Below are 18742 nucleotides of genomic sequence, written 5' to 3'. Positions count from 1 at the left end.
AATAATTTAATAGTTGCACAGTTACTCTAACCCTAACCCTAAATGCAGAAACCATATCTAAACTGTAATTTATAGAGAGGCACACCTACCGCCCCATAGCACTAGTTGACGGGCCATGCGCTGCAGGGTCATGGATCCACTAGTCATGGTGTGTAGTGTAAGTAGAGGTTCCAGGCGGGAGAGGGGAGGAAGGCAGAGTGCAAGCTGGAGAGACATGGGCAGCTGTTTTAAGAGGCCTCAGAGGGCTGTGTCTCCTCCAGGGTTAATGGTCTGCTTTACAGTCTGCCCTGCCGAACAGCTGGGAAAACATGGCGCTCTGTTCTGGTCATGACTCAAGGTTAGACTCAGTCCCTGCAGAAGTACAGCACATCATGCTGCATGGAGCAAAATAGGACACTAGTTGTATTTTGGAGGAGTTGGTTATATGAAGTGTTTTTTTGCCCCTTCAGGAACAGAAGTTCTGCCAGCGCTATGACCAGCTGATGGAGGCCTGGGAGAAGAAGGTGGAGCGTATTGAGAACAACCCCCGGCGCCGGGCCAAGGAGAACAAGGTGCGCGAGTACTACGAGAAACAGTTCCCTGAGATCCGCAAGCAGAGAGAGCTGCAGGAGCGCATGCAGAGGTGAGTCAAGGCCCGGGGCCTCCTGCTCCTGCATATAGTAGATTGGGATTCTAGTTTACTGTATTTGTCAAACATTAGATAATTGATTCCAATCGGTTAAAAAGTCTGATTACGTTGAGTTGTTACTTGGTTACAGTATGGAGGGAAGTGTTTGTGTATGATGTCAGAGGAGGAGGAGCTCAGTTCCTGTACATGCAGTGTGTTGACATGTCCTCTATGTTCCCCTGGTGTGGAGCAGCCGGGTGGGGCAACGTGGAGGAGGACTGGCCTCGTCTGCAGCCCGCAGTGAACACGAGGTCTCTGAGATCATCGACGGCATATCAGAGCAAGAGGTGAGCTCTTCCAAATCAAATCAGGCATTATCTATACAGCACATTTCAGACATGGAATGCAACACAATGTGCTTCACTGGAAAAAACAAATAAAAACAACTGAAATATTTACTCCACAACAAACATAAGAGGATAAAAAACAAAAGAATAACAATAAAAACTGAACGACTAAAAAGCACCCTAAGGAAAAGCGACGCTAAAAAGGTGTGTTTTGAGATCTCTTTTAAATATGTCCACAGTTTCGGCACCCCTCAGGTTCTCTTGCAGGCTATTCCAGAGGCTGGGGTCATAGTAACTAGAGGCTGCCTCTTGGTCTTAGGCTTTGGGATAGTTAAAAGGCCAGTGCCAGAGGACCTGAGGGACCTACTAAGTACATAACTCAAAAGCATGTCTGACAGGTATTGGAGTGCACAATTGTGGATTGATTTAAAAAACAATAGAAGTATCTTAAAATGAATTCTAAACTCACAGGCAGCTAGTGCAGAGACCTTAAAACCGGTGTAATGTTTGCTCTCCGTCTGGTCTTGGTCAGTACCCGTGCTGCAGCATTCTGTATGTTTTGCAGTTGACCAATGGCTTTCTTGGGTAGACCAGACAGGAGAGCATTACAGTAGTCAAGCCTGCTTGTAATAAAAGCATGTATGAGTCTTTCTGTATCAGCCTGAGAGAGAAACGGCCGCACCTTGGCAATGTTCCTCAGGTGGTAATAAGCTGTTTTGGTCACATTCCTAATGTGTGATTTGAAATTGACTTCAGAATCTAAAATAATACCTAGTTTTTTTTACCTGGTGTTATCTTTATTGCCCGTGAATTAAAATATGCGGCCAGATTCTCTTTCTGTGCTTTGGCTCCAACAATAAGTACCTCGGTCTTGTCTTGATTTAGCTGGAGGAAGTTGTGAGCCATCCAAGTATTTAAATCACTAATACAGTCTAATAATTTATCCCTGGAACTAAAATCCTCTGGTGACACAGATGTAAAGTTGTATATCGTCTGCGTAGCAGTGAAAATCAATGCTGTGCTTTCTGATAACGCTGCCAAGGGGTAACCTATATAAACTGAACAGTACCGGACCCAAAATTGAACCTTGTGGAACGCCACGTGATATGCATTTTCTCTGAGTATGTTCACCAAGGGTGCAAACTATCGACCGGTTAAATAGGTCCTAAACCAATTTAGAACTGGACCGAAGAGGCCAACCCACCTCTCCAGTCTGTCCAAAAGGACATCATGGTCAACAGTGTCAAATGCTGCACTTAAAGTACAAGGACAGTGAGCTGTTTGGCATCTGTGTTGGCTCTAAGGTCATTTACCACTTTAACTAAGGCTGTCTCTGTGCTGTGGTGGGCCCGAAAACCAGATTGGAATTGTTCAAAAATACAGTTTGCACTTAAAAAATAATTTTGCTGTTTGAAAACCAATTCCTCCAGATTTTTGCTTAAGAATGGAAGGTTGGAAATTGGCAGAAAATTGCTAAAAGCTGAAGAATCTAGATTACTTTTCTTCAGAAGGGGTTTCACCATAGCAGTTTTTAGTGCAGGGCTGAAAGTGCCTGTGAACAGGGAGTGATTAACAATAGCTTGCACTTCTTCAGATATGCAATGAAAAACTGTTTTGAAGGTGGTGGGGGATAGGCTCAAGAAGGCAGGTAGAAGTCTTATGTTGTGATATCACTTTCCTGAGCATGTCTGTGTCAACCAGGGAAAATAAATCCATACCGCCTTTGCGTGATAGGCTAGGGCACATATCAAAGTTCTCATCAGGTCTTGCTTGACTGATACCCAGCCTAATGTTTGTTATCTTATATCTGAAATATGTCGCAAACTCATCACATTTAGATGTGGAGGAAAGTTCACAAAGGTTTGCGGGGGTAGGATTTATCAGGCCATCAATTGTCGAGAAGAGCACACTCAAATTATTCTGATTATTAGTGATCAAGTTGTTGTTATACAGTGGGGAGAACAAGTATTTGATACACTGCCGATTTTGCAGGTTTTCCTACTTACAAAGCATGTAGAGGTCTGTAATTTTTATCATAGGTACACTTCAACTGAGAGACGGAATCTAAAACAAAAATCCAGAAAATCACATTGTATGATTTTTAAGTAATTAATTTGTATTTTATTGCATGACATAAGTATTTGATACATCAGAAAAGCAGAATTTAATATTTGGTACAGAAACCTTTGTTTGCAATTACAGAGATCATATGTTTCCTGTAGGTCTTGACCAGGTTTGCACACACTGCAGCAGGGATTTTGGCCCACTCCTCCATACAGACCTTCTCCAGATCCTGGGAAATACGGACTTTCAGCTCCCTCCAAAGATGTTCTATTGGGTTCAGGTCTGGAGACTGGCTAGGCCACTCCAGGACCTTGAGATGCTTCTTACGGAGCCACTCCTTAGTTGCCCTGGCTATGTGTTTCGGGTCGTTGTCATGCTGGAAGACCCAGCCACGACCCATCTTCAATGCCCTTACTGAGGGAAGGAGGTTGTTGGCCAAGATCTCGCGATACATGGCCCCATCCATCCTCCCCTCAATACGGTGCAGTCGTCCTGTCCCCTTTGCAGAAAAGCATCCAAAAAGAATGATGTTTCCACCTCCATGCTTCACGGTTGGGATGGTGTTCTTGGGGTTGTACTCATCCTTCTTCTTCCTCCAAACACGGCGAGTGGAGTTTAGACCAAAAAGCTATATTTTTGTCTCATCAGACCACATGACCTTCTCCCATTCCTCCTCTGGATCATTCAGATGGTCATTGGCAAACTTCAGACGGGCCTGGACATGCGCTGGCTTGAGCAGGGGGACTTTGCATGCGCTGCAGGATTTTAATCCATGACGGCGTAGTGTGTTACTAATGGTTTTCTTTGAGACTATGGTCCCAGCTCTCTTCAGGTCATTGACCAGGTCCTGCCGTGTAGTTATGGGCTGATCCCTCACCTTCCTCATGATCATTGATGCCCCACGAGGTGAGATCTTGCATGGAGCCCCAGACCGAGGATGATTGACCGTCATCTTGAACTTCTTCCATTTTCTAATAATTGCGCCAACAGTTGTTGCCTTCTCACCAAGCTGCTTGCTTATTGTCCTGTAGCCCATCCCAGCCTTGTGCAGGTCTACAATTTTATCCCTGATGTCCTTACACAGCTCTCTGGTCTTGGCCATTGTGGAGAGGTTGGAGTCTGTTTGATTGAGTGTGTGGACAGGTGTCTTTTATACAGGTAACGAGTTCAAACAGGTGCAGTTAATAAAGGTAATGAGTGGAGAACAGGAGGGCTTCTTAAAGAAAAACTTACAGGTCTGTGAGAGCTGGAATTCTTACTGGTTGGTAGGTGATCAAATACTTATGTCATGCAATAAAATGCAAATTAATTACTTAAAAATCATACAATGTGATTTTCTGGATTTTTGTTTTAGATTCGTCTCTCACAGTTGAAGTGTACCTATGATAAAAATGACAGACCTCTACATGCTTTGTAAGTAGGAAAACCTGCAAAATCGGCAGTGTATCAAATACTTGTTCTCCCCACTGTATATGCCAAGTTGCTCTCTCAGAATATCATAATGGACCTGCAACTTTGACTTCCTCCACTTCCGCTCTGCCTTATTGCAATTTCTCTTCAATTGATTAGTTTCGTCACTCATCCAAGGGGCTCTCCATTTGGATGTGGCCTTTTTCAACTTTACTGGAGTTATGGCATCAATGGTTGCCCTTAATTTGCTATTAAAGTTATCAACTAAATCGTCACAAGGGGAAGGCAGAATAGGTGATGGAATATTGTTCATACACTCAATACAATCTGTAGCAACTTCAGAGGTAAGATAGCGTTTCATAATAATGTGTTCAGCATTACCCTGTGCTATGGGCAACAAGGTAGTAAAAAAGACACAGTGATAATCAGATGAATTAACATCAGCAATAGAGGATATGTCAATAGAAAGCCCCTTGGTTATAACCAGGTCCAGAGTATGGCCACGGTAATGGGTGGGCCCAGTAACATGTTGGATAAAGTCCATAGAGCTCGAAAGATTCATTAATTCAATGGACTTGGAGTCAGTCTCTTTGCCAGCATGAATATTAAAATTGCCCAACACAATGATTTTATCATAGTTCTCAAGGAAAATAGACAAAAGCTCTTACACTTCTTCACCTCCCTCTCTTTTCCTCTCCCGCCATCGTCTCTCTCCTCTGGATCAGTCATTCCCCATATCTCTCCCTCTTTAGTGCCCTTTCTCTCACTCATGAATATACAGTGTTCTTGTCATGCCTGTTGCTTGACCCTCTCAATCACCAATGTCTGAATGACAGTTACTGTAGCTGCATAACACTTATAACCAGTTCAGGAAGCATGTGATGATGTGTGATCCAGACAGATACAGTGCCTTCAGAAAGTATTCACAACCCTTGACATTTTCCACATTTTGTTATGTTACAGTCCAAATTTAAAATGGATTAAATTAAGATTTTGTTACGCTGGCCTACACACAATACCACCTAATTGTCAGTGGAATTATGTTTTTAGAATTTTTTACAAATTAATTAAAAATGAAAACCTAAAATGTCTTATCCCTTTGAGCATGGTGAAGTTATTAATTACACTTTGGATGGTGTATCAATACATCCAGACTATAAAGATACAGGCGTCCTTCCTAACTCAGTTGTCGGAGAGGAAGGAAACTGCTCAGGGATTTCACCATTAGGCCAATGGTGACTTTAAAACACTTACAGAGTTTAATGACTGTGATGGGAGAAAACTGAGTATGGATCAACAACATTGTATTTACTCCACAATACTAACATAAATGACAGCGTGAAAAGAAGGAAGCCTGTACAGAATAAAAAATATTCCAAAACATGCATCCTGTTTGCAATAAGACACTAAAGTAAAGCTGTAAAAAATTTGGCAAAGAAATTCTTCATGTCCTCAATACAAATCGTTATGTTTGGGCCAAATCCAACACATCACCGAGTAACACTCTTCATATTTTCAAGCATGGTGGTGGCTGCATCATGTTATGGGTATGCTTGTCATCGGCAAGAACTAGGGAGTTTTTTAGGATAAAAATAAATGGAATAGAGCTAAGCACAAGCAAAATCCTAGAAGAAAACCTGGTTCAGTCTGGTTTCCAACAAACACTGGGAGACAAACTCACCTTTCAGCAGGACAATAACCTAAAACACAAGGCCAAATATACAATCCAGATGGGCAAAGCTCTTAGAGACTTAGCCAGAAAGACTCACAGCTGTAATCACTGTGAAAGGTGATTCTAACATGTATTGACTCAGGGATGTGAATACTCATTTGAGATATTTCTGTATTTCATTTTCAATCAATTTGAATTTCTTTCACTTTATCGTTATGGGGTAATGTGTGTAGATGAGTCAGAAAAATATATATTTAATACATTTTCAATTCAGGCTGTAATAAGTCAAGGAGTATGAATACTTTCTAAATACAGATATTTACACACACACACAGGCAGACAGACTGACAGACAGACAGACAGGTAAGAGACTCTAGCTCTGCCACTTGCACAACCGATGAGTTTTAACTCTGCACAGTGGTTAGAGATGTCATTTCCTCTCTTCTCTACCCCAGTCACCCTCATTCCTCCCTCTCTCCCTCCCCTCTGAAAGGCATGCTGAGGATAGAAGGGGGAGAGATGTCAGCCACAGGGTCCCTGCTGTGAGTGTTCCACAGGACAAGCACTGGCTTGCGAATAACAGGGCTAGTCATCACACTGAGTACAGTACAGCGGCAGTGTTTCTCTGTAAGGTCAGCCCAGGCCCAATCCGCTGTGGTGCCTTACATCTGGATAAGAACTGGCTGCTCACCCTAGGCGTGCAGCGTCGCTCTCTTCCCCTCCTCCTCCCTGACCTCAAACTTCCTCTACAGCTCATGACCTCTTACACACTTAACACAACACGACTGCTGCGCCTGTCTCACCACCGCTGCCTCTATTCACTGTGTTTACCTCTGCCTCCTGTATTTGGAAAGCTCTGTTATGGTGTACACTACAGCCTACTCACTCCAATAAATGTTGTCTGTTTGTCTGATTGTGTGTGTGTTTACATGTGTGTGCGGGTGCGTGTTTGTATTAGAACACCGAGAAGCAAATGCGTCAGCTGGCGGTCATCCCTCCCATGCTATTTGACGCGGAGCAGCAGCGTATCAAGTTCATCAACATGAACGGCCTGATGGATGACCCCATGAAGGTGTACAAGGACCGGCAGTTGATGAACATGTGGAGCGAGCAGGAGAAGGACACCTTCCGTGAGAAGTAAGTCATTCACGCAGTTGTAGAAATAAATGGCATAGAATGGCAGAACTGTGTGCTGTGCAGTAGTAGACAAAGAATTGTTTTGTGTTTCTGAGAGCAGTGAGAAGTGGCATGCATGGTTGTTTGGTCTGACTGAGATTGGAATAGAAACGTCTGTGACCTATCCAAAGGTCCGGGAGTTGTTGAGGAAGTGAGTCTTCCCTCTTTGTGAGAAATGAGAGGATATATCAACCAGCCAAACGTTAACCACAGACAGAGATCAGAGACTGTGAATGCTGCCCCGGTGCAGAGAGAGAGAGAGATGTGGATGTGATACCTGCTGCTGCAGACTGCACGGTGAAGTGTCTTACCCTCTCAGCCTCAACGCTCTCAGCCTCAACCCTCAGTAAGAGAGAGTTGGGAGAGATGTAAGCAATGCTCAGTACTGGCTATTTTATCCTATTGGGATATAAAGTAATGTTAGGCAGGATGCACTGATAGAAGTATGGTGAGGGAGCTGTAGGTTAGTGTGGATAAGAGCATTCTTTAGATGAATAATATAGAGTGAAATATCTCTGGAGAGATGGAAGTGTGACTGTGATGTGTCATCACTGATGGGATGACACATCAGTCTCCCATCAGGCAAAGTACACATACGTCACTCACTCCACAATTTACCTGCATATCAAAAGACACAGAGTGCCTATAGATAATTCATTTGATAGAAAGTGTTGAATATTTATCTCTGTCTGCTTTGTGCTCACAGGTTCATCCAGCACCCAAAGAACTTTGGCCTGATTGCTTCTTTCCTGGAGAGAAAGGTACAGTTTGGAAGATCCTTCCCCCCTCACTCACATGCACGTGGTAGACCGCAAGTCCTGACACCTGAGTAGTCAAATCAAATCAAATTTTATTTGCCACATGCGCCGAATACAACAGGTGTAGACATTACAGTGAAATGCTTACTTACTAGCCCATAACCAACAATGCAGTTAAAAAAAAGAGCAAAATAATTAAAGAGCAGCAGTAAAATAAAATAACAGTAGGGAGGTTATATACAAGGGGTACCAGTACAGAGTCAATGTGCGGGGGCACCGGTTAGTTGTGGTAATTGAGGTAATATGTACATGTGGGTAGAGTTAAAGTGACTATGCATGAATAATAAACAGAGTAGCAGCAGCGTAAAAGAGGGGCTTGGGGGGGTGGGGCTGGGGGTAGAAGCTGTTAAGAAGCCTTTTGGACCTAGACTTGGCACTCTGTTACCGCTTGCCGTGCGGTAGCAGAGAGAGTCTATGACTAGGGTGGCTGGAGTCTTTTATAATTTTTAGGGCCTTCCTCTGACACCACCTGGTATAGAGGTCCTGAATGGCAGGAAGCTTGGCCCCAGTGATGTACTGGGCCGTACGCACTACCCTCTGTAGTGCTTTGCGGTCGGAGGCCGAGCAGTTGTCATACCAGGTGGTGATTCAACCAGTCAGGATGCTCTCGATGGTGCAGCTGTATAACTTTTTGAGGATCTGTGGACCCATGCCAAATATTTTCAGTCTCCTGAGGGGGAATAGGCTTTGTTGTGCCCTCTTCACGACTGTCTTGGTGTGTTTGGACCATGATAGTTTGTTGGTGATGTGGACACCAAGGAACTTGAAGCTCTCACCCTGTTCCACTACAGCCCCGTCGATGAGAATGGGGGCGTGCTCAGTCCTCTTTTTTTCCCTGTAGTCCACAATCATCTCCTTTGTGTTGTATTGTCATCCTGCTTGGGAGATGAGGTCCGAGTAATGTTGTGTTTTGTTTCAGACGGTGGCAGAGAGTGTCCTCTTCTACTACCTGACTAAAAAGAACGAGAACTACAAGAACATTGTGCGCAGGAACTATCGGCGCCGTGGCAGGAGCCAGGTACTGTACCTAGAACCTTACGGAACCTAACTGAACCACTTCAGGCATTCTCAAGGTGAAGGACGGTTGTCAGTAGGACACTGGGTTGAGTACCACTTACAATGAGAGGTAAAACACCCATGGGGCTCTGTGAGCAGTGGGATCAGTAGAGGATCGGCATCATGCAAGCAGCACACCAATCATGTTGGCACACTGCGCACCTTAGCACACATGCACTCACTCGTGCATCCACCCACACACACACACACACACACACACACACACACACACACACACACACACACACACTCATGCTACACACACACTCATGCTACACACACACACACACACACACACACACACACACACACACTCATGCTACACACACATCACAACTGCTGCTACCAGGCTCTTATTATACTAATCATCAATTTATACACTTGCCCCCTATCCTCCTTTAAATTGTGCCTTCCTGTATTATACATATGCTAAAATTCTATTCTACTGAGCCATTTACTTTATGTTCGTATTCTTATCTTTTATTATTTGTTATTGTTGTTGCGTTGTCGAGAAGGAACCTGCAAGCATTCAGTTGGACGATTTATACCCTACGTATCCCGTACATACGACTAATAAAAGTTGAACTTGAATGTGACACCTGCCATTGTGCCCCCCTCATGTCAGCACTAATGGGTCCGTATCGACGTTTTTTTTTTTTTTACAGGTTGTTCCATTGCTAATGATCTCCCAGCTATTACTTAGGCCCAGATCGGGTGTTAGGCAGTTAAACTCCAGCGGCGGTGCAGCGTGGTGGGCGCTAATGAAATGGTGCATTAATTAGCCAATGACCTTTCCTGTGGGCGTCGGCCGGTTGGCAGTGTCTCTTCCAAATCTCTCCCAGAGACACCTCAGATTATTACCTAGCTAGCCGACATTCAGCTCAGCGCACAAACACCACAGGCCCGTTAACAGCACTGGGGCTAACGCTAATAACACAGGGAGAGAAAGGGAGACAGAGGCGCGTATGAGAGGGGGGAGGTAGAGAAGGAGAGGTACAGAAGGGGGGAGAGAGGGAGTCAACGAGTGAGAGATTCGTAGAAAGAGCGAGAGGGAATAGGGAGAGCAGAGTAATGTCTCAACAGGACCACAACAGCTAACGTTAATGGGTACAAGAGAGGGGTGAGCACAGAACAATACGTAGTAATATCAACACAAAAGCTAAAGAGCGCCCAGCCTTAATGAGTCTGTTTTCATATGTTGTAAAGCAAAGCAGACCATAGATAGCAGGCTTTTAGATATCACCTGCCTGAGCCTGACTCATTTAAGACTCCTGTAAATGGCTGTGTTTTTGTTGTTCGATCTGTTTAGGCACATGACACCAGGCTAAGAGAGAACAAATGGAGAAAGTGATAGTCTTTGGAGATGATTAGGCTGCTGTTTGTTGTCTCCAGGTTCCGAGTGGGGGAGGGAGAAAGACAAAGCTCTAACCATGTTTATCCACTGGTGGATCACTCAGTGTTGTTATTGAGTTATGGCTTCTATTTGTTGTTTTTTTGTGTTGAGTTCATCTTTGAGAGAGGGGACACACTCAATCTAGTGACATGGTTCAAATGGAGTTAGGCTATCTCTGTGAGAATGGTCCATTTTGATGTGGCCTTCTCTCTGTCTTTTTGTGTTTCCTTGCCCAGAGCTAGATGTAATGACTCTGTTATTAGAGTAGAGATGAGAGGGATTGAATAGGCTTTACCTCAAGCTAGAAATCCATTTACAGTTGAAGTCGGAAGTTTACATACACCTTAGCCAAATATATTTAAACTCAGTTTTTCACAATTCCTGACATTTAATCCTAGTAAAAATTCCCTGTTTTAGGTGAGTTAGGATCACCACTTTATTTTAAGAATGTGAAATGTCAGAATAAGAGTAGAGAGTGATTTATTTCAGCTTTTATTTCTTTCATCACATTCCCAGTGGGTCAGAAGTTTACATACACTCAATTAGTATTTGGTAGCATTGCCTTTAAATTGTTTAACTTGGGTCAAACGTTTCAGGTAGCCTTCCACAAGCTTCCCACAATAAGTTGGGTGAATTTTGGCCCATTCCTCCTGACAGAGCTGGTGTAACTGAGTCAGGTTTGTAGGCCTCCTTGCTCGCACACGCCTTTTCAGTTCTGCCCACAAATTTTCTATAGGATTGAGGTCAGGGCTTTGTGATGGCCACTCCAATACCTTGACTTTCTTGTATGCTTGGGGTCATTGTCCATTTGGAAGACCCATTTGCGACCAAGCTTTAACTTCCTGACTGATTGAGATGTTGCTTCAATATATCCACATAATTTTCCTTCCTCATGATGCCATCTATTTTGTGAAGTGCACCAGTCTCTCCTGCAGCAAAGCACCCCCACAGCATGATGCTGCCACCCCCGTGCTTCACAGTTGGGATGGTGTTCTTCAGCTTGCAAGCTATCCCCTTTTTCCTCCAAACATAACGATGGTCATTATGGCCAAACAGTTCTATTTTTGTTTCATCAGACCAGAGGACATTTTTCCAAAAAGTATGATCTTTGTCCCCATGTGCAGTTGCAAACCGTAGTCTGGCTTTTCTATGGCGGTTTTGGAGCAGTGGCTTCTTCCTTGCTGAGCAGCCTTTCAGGTTATGTCGTATTGGACTCGTTTTACTGTGGATATAGATACTTTTGTACCTGTTTCCTCCAGCATCTTCACAAGGTCCTTTGCTGTTGTTCTGGGATTGATTTGCACTTTTCGCACCAAAGTACGTTCATCTCTAGGAGACAGAATGCGTCTCCTTCCTGAGCGGTATGACGGCTGCGTGGTCCCATGGTGTTTATAGTTGCGTATTATTGTTTGTACAGATGAACGTGGTACCTTCAGGCGTTTGGAAATTGCTCCCAAGGATGAACCAGACTTGTGGAGGTCTACAATGTATTTTCTGAGGTCTTGGCTGATTTCTTTTGATTTTCCCATGATGTCAAGCAGAGGCACTGAGTTTGAAGGTAGGCCTTGAAATACATCCACAGGCATACCTCCAATTGACTCAAATGATGTCAATTATAATATGCCATTTAGCCTATCAGAAGCTTCTAAAGCCATTACATCATTTCCTGGAATTTTCCAAGCTGTTTAAAGGCACAGTCAACTTAGTGTATGTAAACTTCTGACCCACTGGAATTGTGATACAGTGAATTATAAGTGAAATAATCTGTTTGTAAACAATTGTTGGAAAAATTACTTGTCATGCACAAAGTAGATGTCCTAACCGACTTGCCAAAACTATAGTTTGTTAACAAGAAATTTGTGGAGTGGTTGAAAAACAAGCTTTAATGACTCCAACCTAATTGTATGTAAACTTCCGACTTCAACTGTACCTACAGTGCTTTTAGTAAACGACAATTAACATACAGCACAACTCCCATATACAGAGGGAACTGTGCTTTCCAATGCATGATTAAGTGTAGTTACCACCAGTTATACCAGTGTTATTGGCCAGACTTTGGCGGTCTGCAGCATTTCTTTCATGATATGAACCCTCACCCTGAGCCCAGACAGACAGGAAGTGGAAGAGGAAGTGGTTCTAGGCGCCAGATGAAGGCATATGGGCTGTTTGTGTGGTGTACCTACTGGCATGCATGGCAGAATGACCTCAACACATACTACACGGCTCATGTATCTGTTTTTGTGTTTCTATATAGGTTCTTATACATGTTTTACATGTGTTTACATATCCGTAAGTCACCAGGGATCATGTTTGTGACAAACTAAGTGTGTTGCCACCCCAACAGCATGGCCAGCAGCAGCAGCAGCAGCAACAACCACAGGTGAACCGCAGCAGCCAGGAGGAGAAGGAGAAGGAGAAGGAGGAGAAGGAGAAGGAGAAGGAGAAGGAGAAAGAGAAGGAGAAGGACGGAGAGAGGGATGAGGAGAAGACTGAAGGGGAAGACAAGGAGGATGTAATGAAGTGAGTCTGCTTGCCATCTCTCGCTCTAAATCAGGGGTGTCAAACTCATTTTGCCCAGTGGGCCGCATTCGGTCTTCAACGCACTGAAAATGTGTTATATTTACTTGCTGTCGAAATTAGCAGAAAATAGCTCCCTGGCTGTCTAGCTTTCATTTCGGTGACTATTAGCGAGCTGGACACAGTCAAGAAACTGTATAAATGTAGGTCCATTATCATTTCTACACAGTTTTGATTTGGTTTTAGTCATTTTAAAGTATATTCAGTTCATCCCCCCCCCCCGCACTAAATCATGACACCCCTGCACTAAATCATGTCCGAATTGGTCCAGGTCAGTTCATTGGAAATGGAGTGGGAGTTAGATTTGGCTGCCCTGACTAGATCTGGAAAGGTAATCATCAGATGGAGCTTTTTTCAACCCTGACTAGTTACTCCTCCACCTTCACCCAGAATTTCCATCCAGTGAAACATCTGTATTTTCCCCCTTTTAAAAAAGTCTGTTTTCCTGTTTTTCTTCTCTAACTCCCAAGAGGCTACTTAAAGTCACATTTGTAAGATTCCTTACTTATTTTCTTTCTTTTTCTGATGGGGGTAAAAGTGGCATGGTTAAAACACCATTACTGTACTGTCTGTTGCTACAATAATCCAGCTAGTCTCCTGAGCTTGGAGTCACTCCTACACAGTGAGAGTGTGTGCTGTGCAGGACACTGCCTTGCCCTGGCATCTCCATAGGGACAGTGCCAGTGTGAAGGAGAGGAGGAGGGTGAAATCAGTCAATGCTTCTGAACACTGCAATCTGTGTGAGCAGAGCAGCGGAACAGATGGAGCACTCACTCACTCACTGCAGTGTGTTGTTGACTCACATGTTTCACAGGGAAGAACAGTGAAGGATGGAGTTCTACCATCATGTCCAATCTTCTAGCGTAGCTAAGCCCCCAGCTCTCTGAATGGAAATGGGGTTGGATAGGTTGTTGTTCAGTGCTACTGACTGATACAACATTGAACAAGTGTTGCCGTGCTTGCCTGACAGTGTTGTTGATCATGATTAAGCATCTGCAATGCTTCCAGTACCTGGGCTGAGGAGAGCAGGGAGGGGAGTCCCTGACTCCCACAACACCCCGGTTGGCACAGCTGGCACTTCTATATTTAGTGTGCCAGGCAGCAGGGCAGGTCCCCTCTAGAAGATGAATGATGCCGGACCAGGGGGAAATGAATTGAAGAACACTGGCTACAAAATCCCTGGCCTGTCATGACACTGACGGGATATATTGCCTTGCTTGCGAAAACTTAAACTTAAAACGACTCTCTCCTGAGCCTCGAGTCATTTGTGAGTGAATGTGTGCGTGCATTTTTTTACCCAGATAAACCTCTGCACTTTCTGTCAGGTTTTAAGTTAACAAACTCAACAGTACACGTGCTATACAGCCCAGGCAGTGAGGAAGAGGAGGGTGCTGGTGGTGTGACTGACTGTGACTGACACGTTCTCCCTGCAGGGACGACACCTCTGGCGAGGACGGGGAGGACAAAGAGCCCACGGTGGCTTTCAAGGGTCGACGCACGGCCAACAGCCAGGGCCGCCGCAAGGGCCGCATCACCCGCTCCATGACCAGCGAGGTGGAGGAGACCGCCACACCGCCACTCAGCAGCGAACTCGGTACGTCTCACTCTACTGCTATCGTCTACACTGCTGCCTGATGTCTTTAACGGCGTGTTCACGCTCTTTAACACACGCTGCTGTTTTCACCTGCAAAGAGTTTCATCAATATGCTGTTATTAGCTACACACCTCATAAACCGAAGAGACAGGATCTCTCTGGGAAATATTGAATGGCTATATTTTGGCCTGATTGGAGGTGTTTGAATTAAACATTTGGCCAGGATACTGCTGAAGCGCATCTGTTTAGTAGGTCCACCTGATTTAATTGAAACTGAGCATATGAACACGGAGTGTGGATGGTTTTATACCTGCTGGCTCTAGAACAGCCCTCCTATCGAACAGCCCTCCCATCATCCTACAGTCAGTCTGTCTGTCTGTCAGTCTGGTCTGCTCTCATTGCTGTGTGGTTAATACCCTTGTTATATCCCACACCACAAGGGTGCACTGTGGCTCTCTTTCTCAAAACTCTTTTAAACACATGCACCAAAACACAATGATAATGGGCATAAGAATAATACTTAATGACAAAATATCCATTAAGTCAGCAATACTCCTGCCTCAGTTTTTATTCCCTCTGCAGTTGGCAAGGCTGCCATTACACACACACACACACACACACACACACACACACACACACACACACACACTGTAGCTGCAGGCGATCAGAGTTTTGATGTTTCAGCACTTTAGTTGGTTGTTTCTTCTGCTGTGGGTTAGTCCCAGGGAATCCCCAGGTAGTCTGAGACAGCCAGAGGGGCTCTGTTCTGATCAGCAGCTCAGGTCACTCTCATTTCCTCAGTGTTACTGGGCTTGTTCCCCTTCCCCACCTCGCCTGCTGTTACTGTGCCCTTCACAGCCTTACTGAGAGGACACAACAGCACAGGAACTGCAGCTCTTCTCTGTTCTCCGCGCTTTCTCATCTTCTACTCTGCCAGGGTAAGGCTGGCCTCTACCTTAGACAGGGAGAACAGCCTCTTATGTCTATAATCATTAACTGACTTTCTCCTGGGCTTCCTGCTTCCTACCTCTTAAACAAACAACCCCTGTTGACCGGCTCTACCGTGCTGCACCAGCAAGGAGCAAAGGCAACCCTGCCCCCTGGCTTTCTTCTCGCACTCTGCCTCTCCCTCTCTTTCTCAGTCACTATCTCTCTCTCTCTCTCTCTCTCTCTCTGTGTGTTGGATCCTCCCCTCCCCCTCCTGCCCGCCCCGCTCTCTAACGTGGTGCTTCTGCTTTTTTCCTTTCAGCCAATCTGGAGATGAATGAGAGCTCTCGCTGGACTGAAGAGGAGATGGAAACCGCCAAAAAAGGTAAAAAACTAAACCAAAAAACGAATTACCTCTGTGTGTGAAATACAACCCAGCAGCTCCATTCATTCAAAAGAAAATGTTCCTTGTCAAAGACTAAGCCACCCGTAGGCTTGGCTGTGTTTTCTTTCCGAAAGCGGTGACAAATGCCTGTGACTTCCTGTGAGATAGGCTAGGCTGCTGCCACGTGCTGCTGGGTCCTGTCTGTCTGCAGCGCTGTGTGGGGCTCCACTCTGCTGCTCCGCTGCCTGACTCAGGGCCGTGTCCTACACTCCTGCCATGGCCGTTTATGAAGCCTGCTGTAAAAGTCCCACCCTCTTGTCCCTGGCTAAAACAGATTCAACTGCAGGAGTTGGTTAACTCTTTAACATGGCCTGTTTGTCTTTGACTGAAGATTAAGCTGGCCACGCCTGGGCGGTTTTCCAACTGTGGGTCCTGCAGACCGAAGACGACCGTGGGTTTTGCCTGTCTGTTTGCTGTAGCACAGTTGGCGTTGTGTTGCATGCACTGCTCACAGCTCAGTCTACAGCCTAGTCAGTGATGGGGCAGACCTTTCCGTTTCTGCCAGTGACCCCCTTCTGGAGAGGGATTTCCATTTGGTGTATTACACAGGATTTGTTGATCTTTCCAATTTTTCAAATGTTTGGGATTTTCTCTGAGTATTTAAGCCTATTAGAGACATTGTATATGTCTAGTGGATATTTTCACTTTGCTTGTGTTATGTGTTTTTGAGATCGTTGCTTGAAATGCTATGACCAGCCAATGCTAGACCACTGTGCTGTACTTGTTATTATAATGGAAAGATAAGAAGATATAAATGAGTGCTCTTGTCTATTTCATGTTTGGGTGTGAAAATGATTGTTTGTAACCTCGGGTACCGTTTGCATAGCTGACAAAATGTGGTTTCTCTGTGAGCCTTAGTTCTTGTTTTGTGGCCATGTTTCGATGAAGGGTCATAGATTCTCTTATGATTTTCAGTTCTGTTAATGACTAATACCGGTCTTCTAATCTAGCAGAACAGTAGCCTATCTGTTGTGTAATCCTGATTTTAATCAGAAAGTTCCTGTATCACCATGAATGTGCTAGTGAAGGCAGAAGTCTGTTACAGCAGATACCCTGTCTGTCTGTCAGTCTTGTACTGGGTGATATATCTCCTGCTGCAGACTCAGTCTCGGGGGGCTGTTGTGATGACTGGCGCTGGCCCTTGGAACATGGCCCTGCGTAGTAATCCTGGTTAATGTCTTCAACTCCATTCTCCTGCAGTTGGATTAGTGGGCTGCTCCATCCCAGGGGATTAGTCCTGCAGCCCGGTGGGAGCTGGGCTTCTATGAGGGCTTATATAACCACAACCACAGGGCCCCAATCTGGGGGGGGTGTATTGCCTCCCCTCCCTCTGCCCGCCATTTCTCATCTGCCAGTAACCATGAGTGATACCCATGCCTGCCAAAAAGGGCTTCCCCCTCCATGGCTCCTCATGTAGGCTAGCCCAGTAGCCCACCTGTCCCCAGCCCCGCTCCCCTAACCCTGGCCTGAATACTCTGCCAGCTCGGCAGTCAAGATGCACATACCACTTCCAGGAGCTTGACCTGTATATGTTTTAAAAAGGCTTACACCTCCTCATGCTAATGTGTTTATCCCATCTTGCTAAAAAGATAATGGCATTTATAGCACCTGTCAGGCGATCAACATTTCGCCATGGCCGCACTCTGATGGATTACCACTGTGTTCTCTGGTCATAAAGCCTGGCATCTTTAACAAGGGATAACGTCTTGTGTCTTTCTTCTCTGTATATCCCTGTGTGCTTGTGTGTGTGTAGTTAAGGTAGGCTGTGGGGGGAGCAGAGCAGGAGTGCTCAGCGATAAAAGCTGTGTGTGTGTGCTCCTTGGCTAGCATTTATGTAAGTGCTCTAATCTGGCGGGCTTTGCTTGGGCACAGTGAGGCAGCCAGGCAGCTGGGTAATCGTCTCCCTCCCTCCCACCACGCCTGCTGTAGTGTACAGTACTGTACAGGTCCATTTAAAGGAGCAGCAGGTAGAGCTGGCTCTCTGTGTTCTTCTGTGCTGTTGGAGTGGATCAGGCCACAGGATTCTCCCCCCTTCCTCTCCTCTCATTCTCTCACTCCTTTACTCCTTCACTCTCTCTCTCTCGCTCTCTCTCTCTCGCTCTCTCGCTCTCTCTCTCTCTCTCTCTCTCTCGCTCTCTCTCTTTCTCTTCCTCTTCTCTCCTCTGGGCTCCCAGTCAGTGTATGCTGAGATGGGAAATGGCAAAGGCCCTGATTGGCAGTAGCTGTGGAAGAAGCATCTCTCCCTCTCTCCCCCACTCTTTTTTATTTTCGCTCTCCCCCACTCTCTTTTTATTATTTTTGCTCTCTCCCCGTCTCGGTGTTGTTATAGACTGGAGAGGGGTCACATTCAAGATGAAAAGCAGGTCAGTCAGGAAAAATGTGAAACCCTTTATGCTTTCTCATGGGATCATCAACTCCCTCTTTCTCTTCCTTTCCTCCATTGTCCCTCTAGCTCAATTCCCCTGTTCTCTTTTGCGCACTCCCTCTCTCTCTTCTCTGTTTACCCTCGGACTAGCTGGGTTAGTGAGAGGGAGAGGACGAGGGCGAGAGAGAGGTTGAGTGAATGTGTACTAGTGCATGCGTTTGTGTGTGTGTTTATGTGGATGTCTGTGTGTGCAGCGCTGCCTGCTTGCTGAATGAGTGGGAGGGGGGGGGG

General features: G+C 45.3%; 1 protein-coding gene across 10 annotated transcripts in view; it reads left to right on the top strand.

The window, feature by feature from the left end:
* LOC121550292 (nuclear receptor corepressor 2) overlaps positions 1 to 18742 on the top strand; it is a 119615-nt gene that overhangs the window by 76971 nt on the left and 23902 nt on the right. For 8 of the 10 annotated variants that reach the window (XM_041862495.2, XM_041862493.2, XM_041862497.2 and 5 more), the window contains exons 10-17: positions 450 to 622; positions 858 to 954; positions 7059 to 7237; positions 7983 to 8037; positions 9014 to 9112; positions 12888 to 13063; positions 14554 to 14714; positions 15964 to 16026. In XM_041862495.2, coding sequence (XP_041718429.2) covers positions 450 to 622; positions 858 to 954; positions 7059 to 7237; positions 7983 to 8037; positions 9014 to 9112; positions 12888 to 13063; positions 14554 to 14714; positions 15964 to 16026 — 1003 coding nt within the window. The remainder of the gene's footprint in view (positions 1 to 449; positions 623 to 857; positions 955 to 7058; positions 7238 to 7982; positions 8038 to 9013; positions 9113 to 12887; positions 13064 to 14553; positions 14715 to 15963; positions 16027 to 18742) is intronic. The other 2 variants (XM_041862496.2, XM_041862494.2) reach the window with 1 other exon arrangement.

The sequence above is a fragment of the Coregonus clupeaformis genome, chromosome 18, assembly GCF_020615455.1.
Source record: "Coregonus clupeaformis isolate EN_2021a chromosome 18, ASM2061545v1, whole genome shotgun sequence".
Classification (NCBI taxonomy): Eukaryota; Metazoa; Chordata; class Actinopteri; order Salmoniformes; family Salmonidae; genus Coregonus; species Coregonus clupeaformis.
Note: the sequence above shows the minus strand (reverse complement) of the source record. Positions and strands in the feature narration are given on the sequence as shown.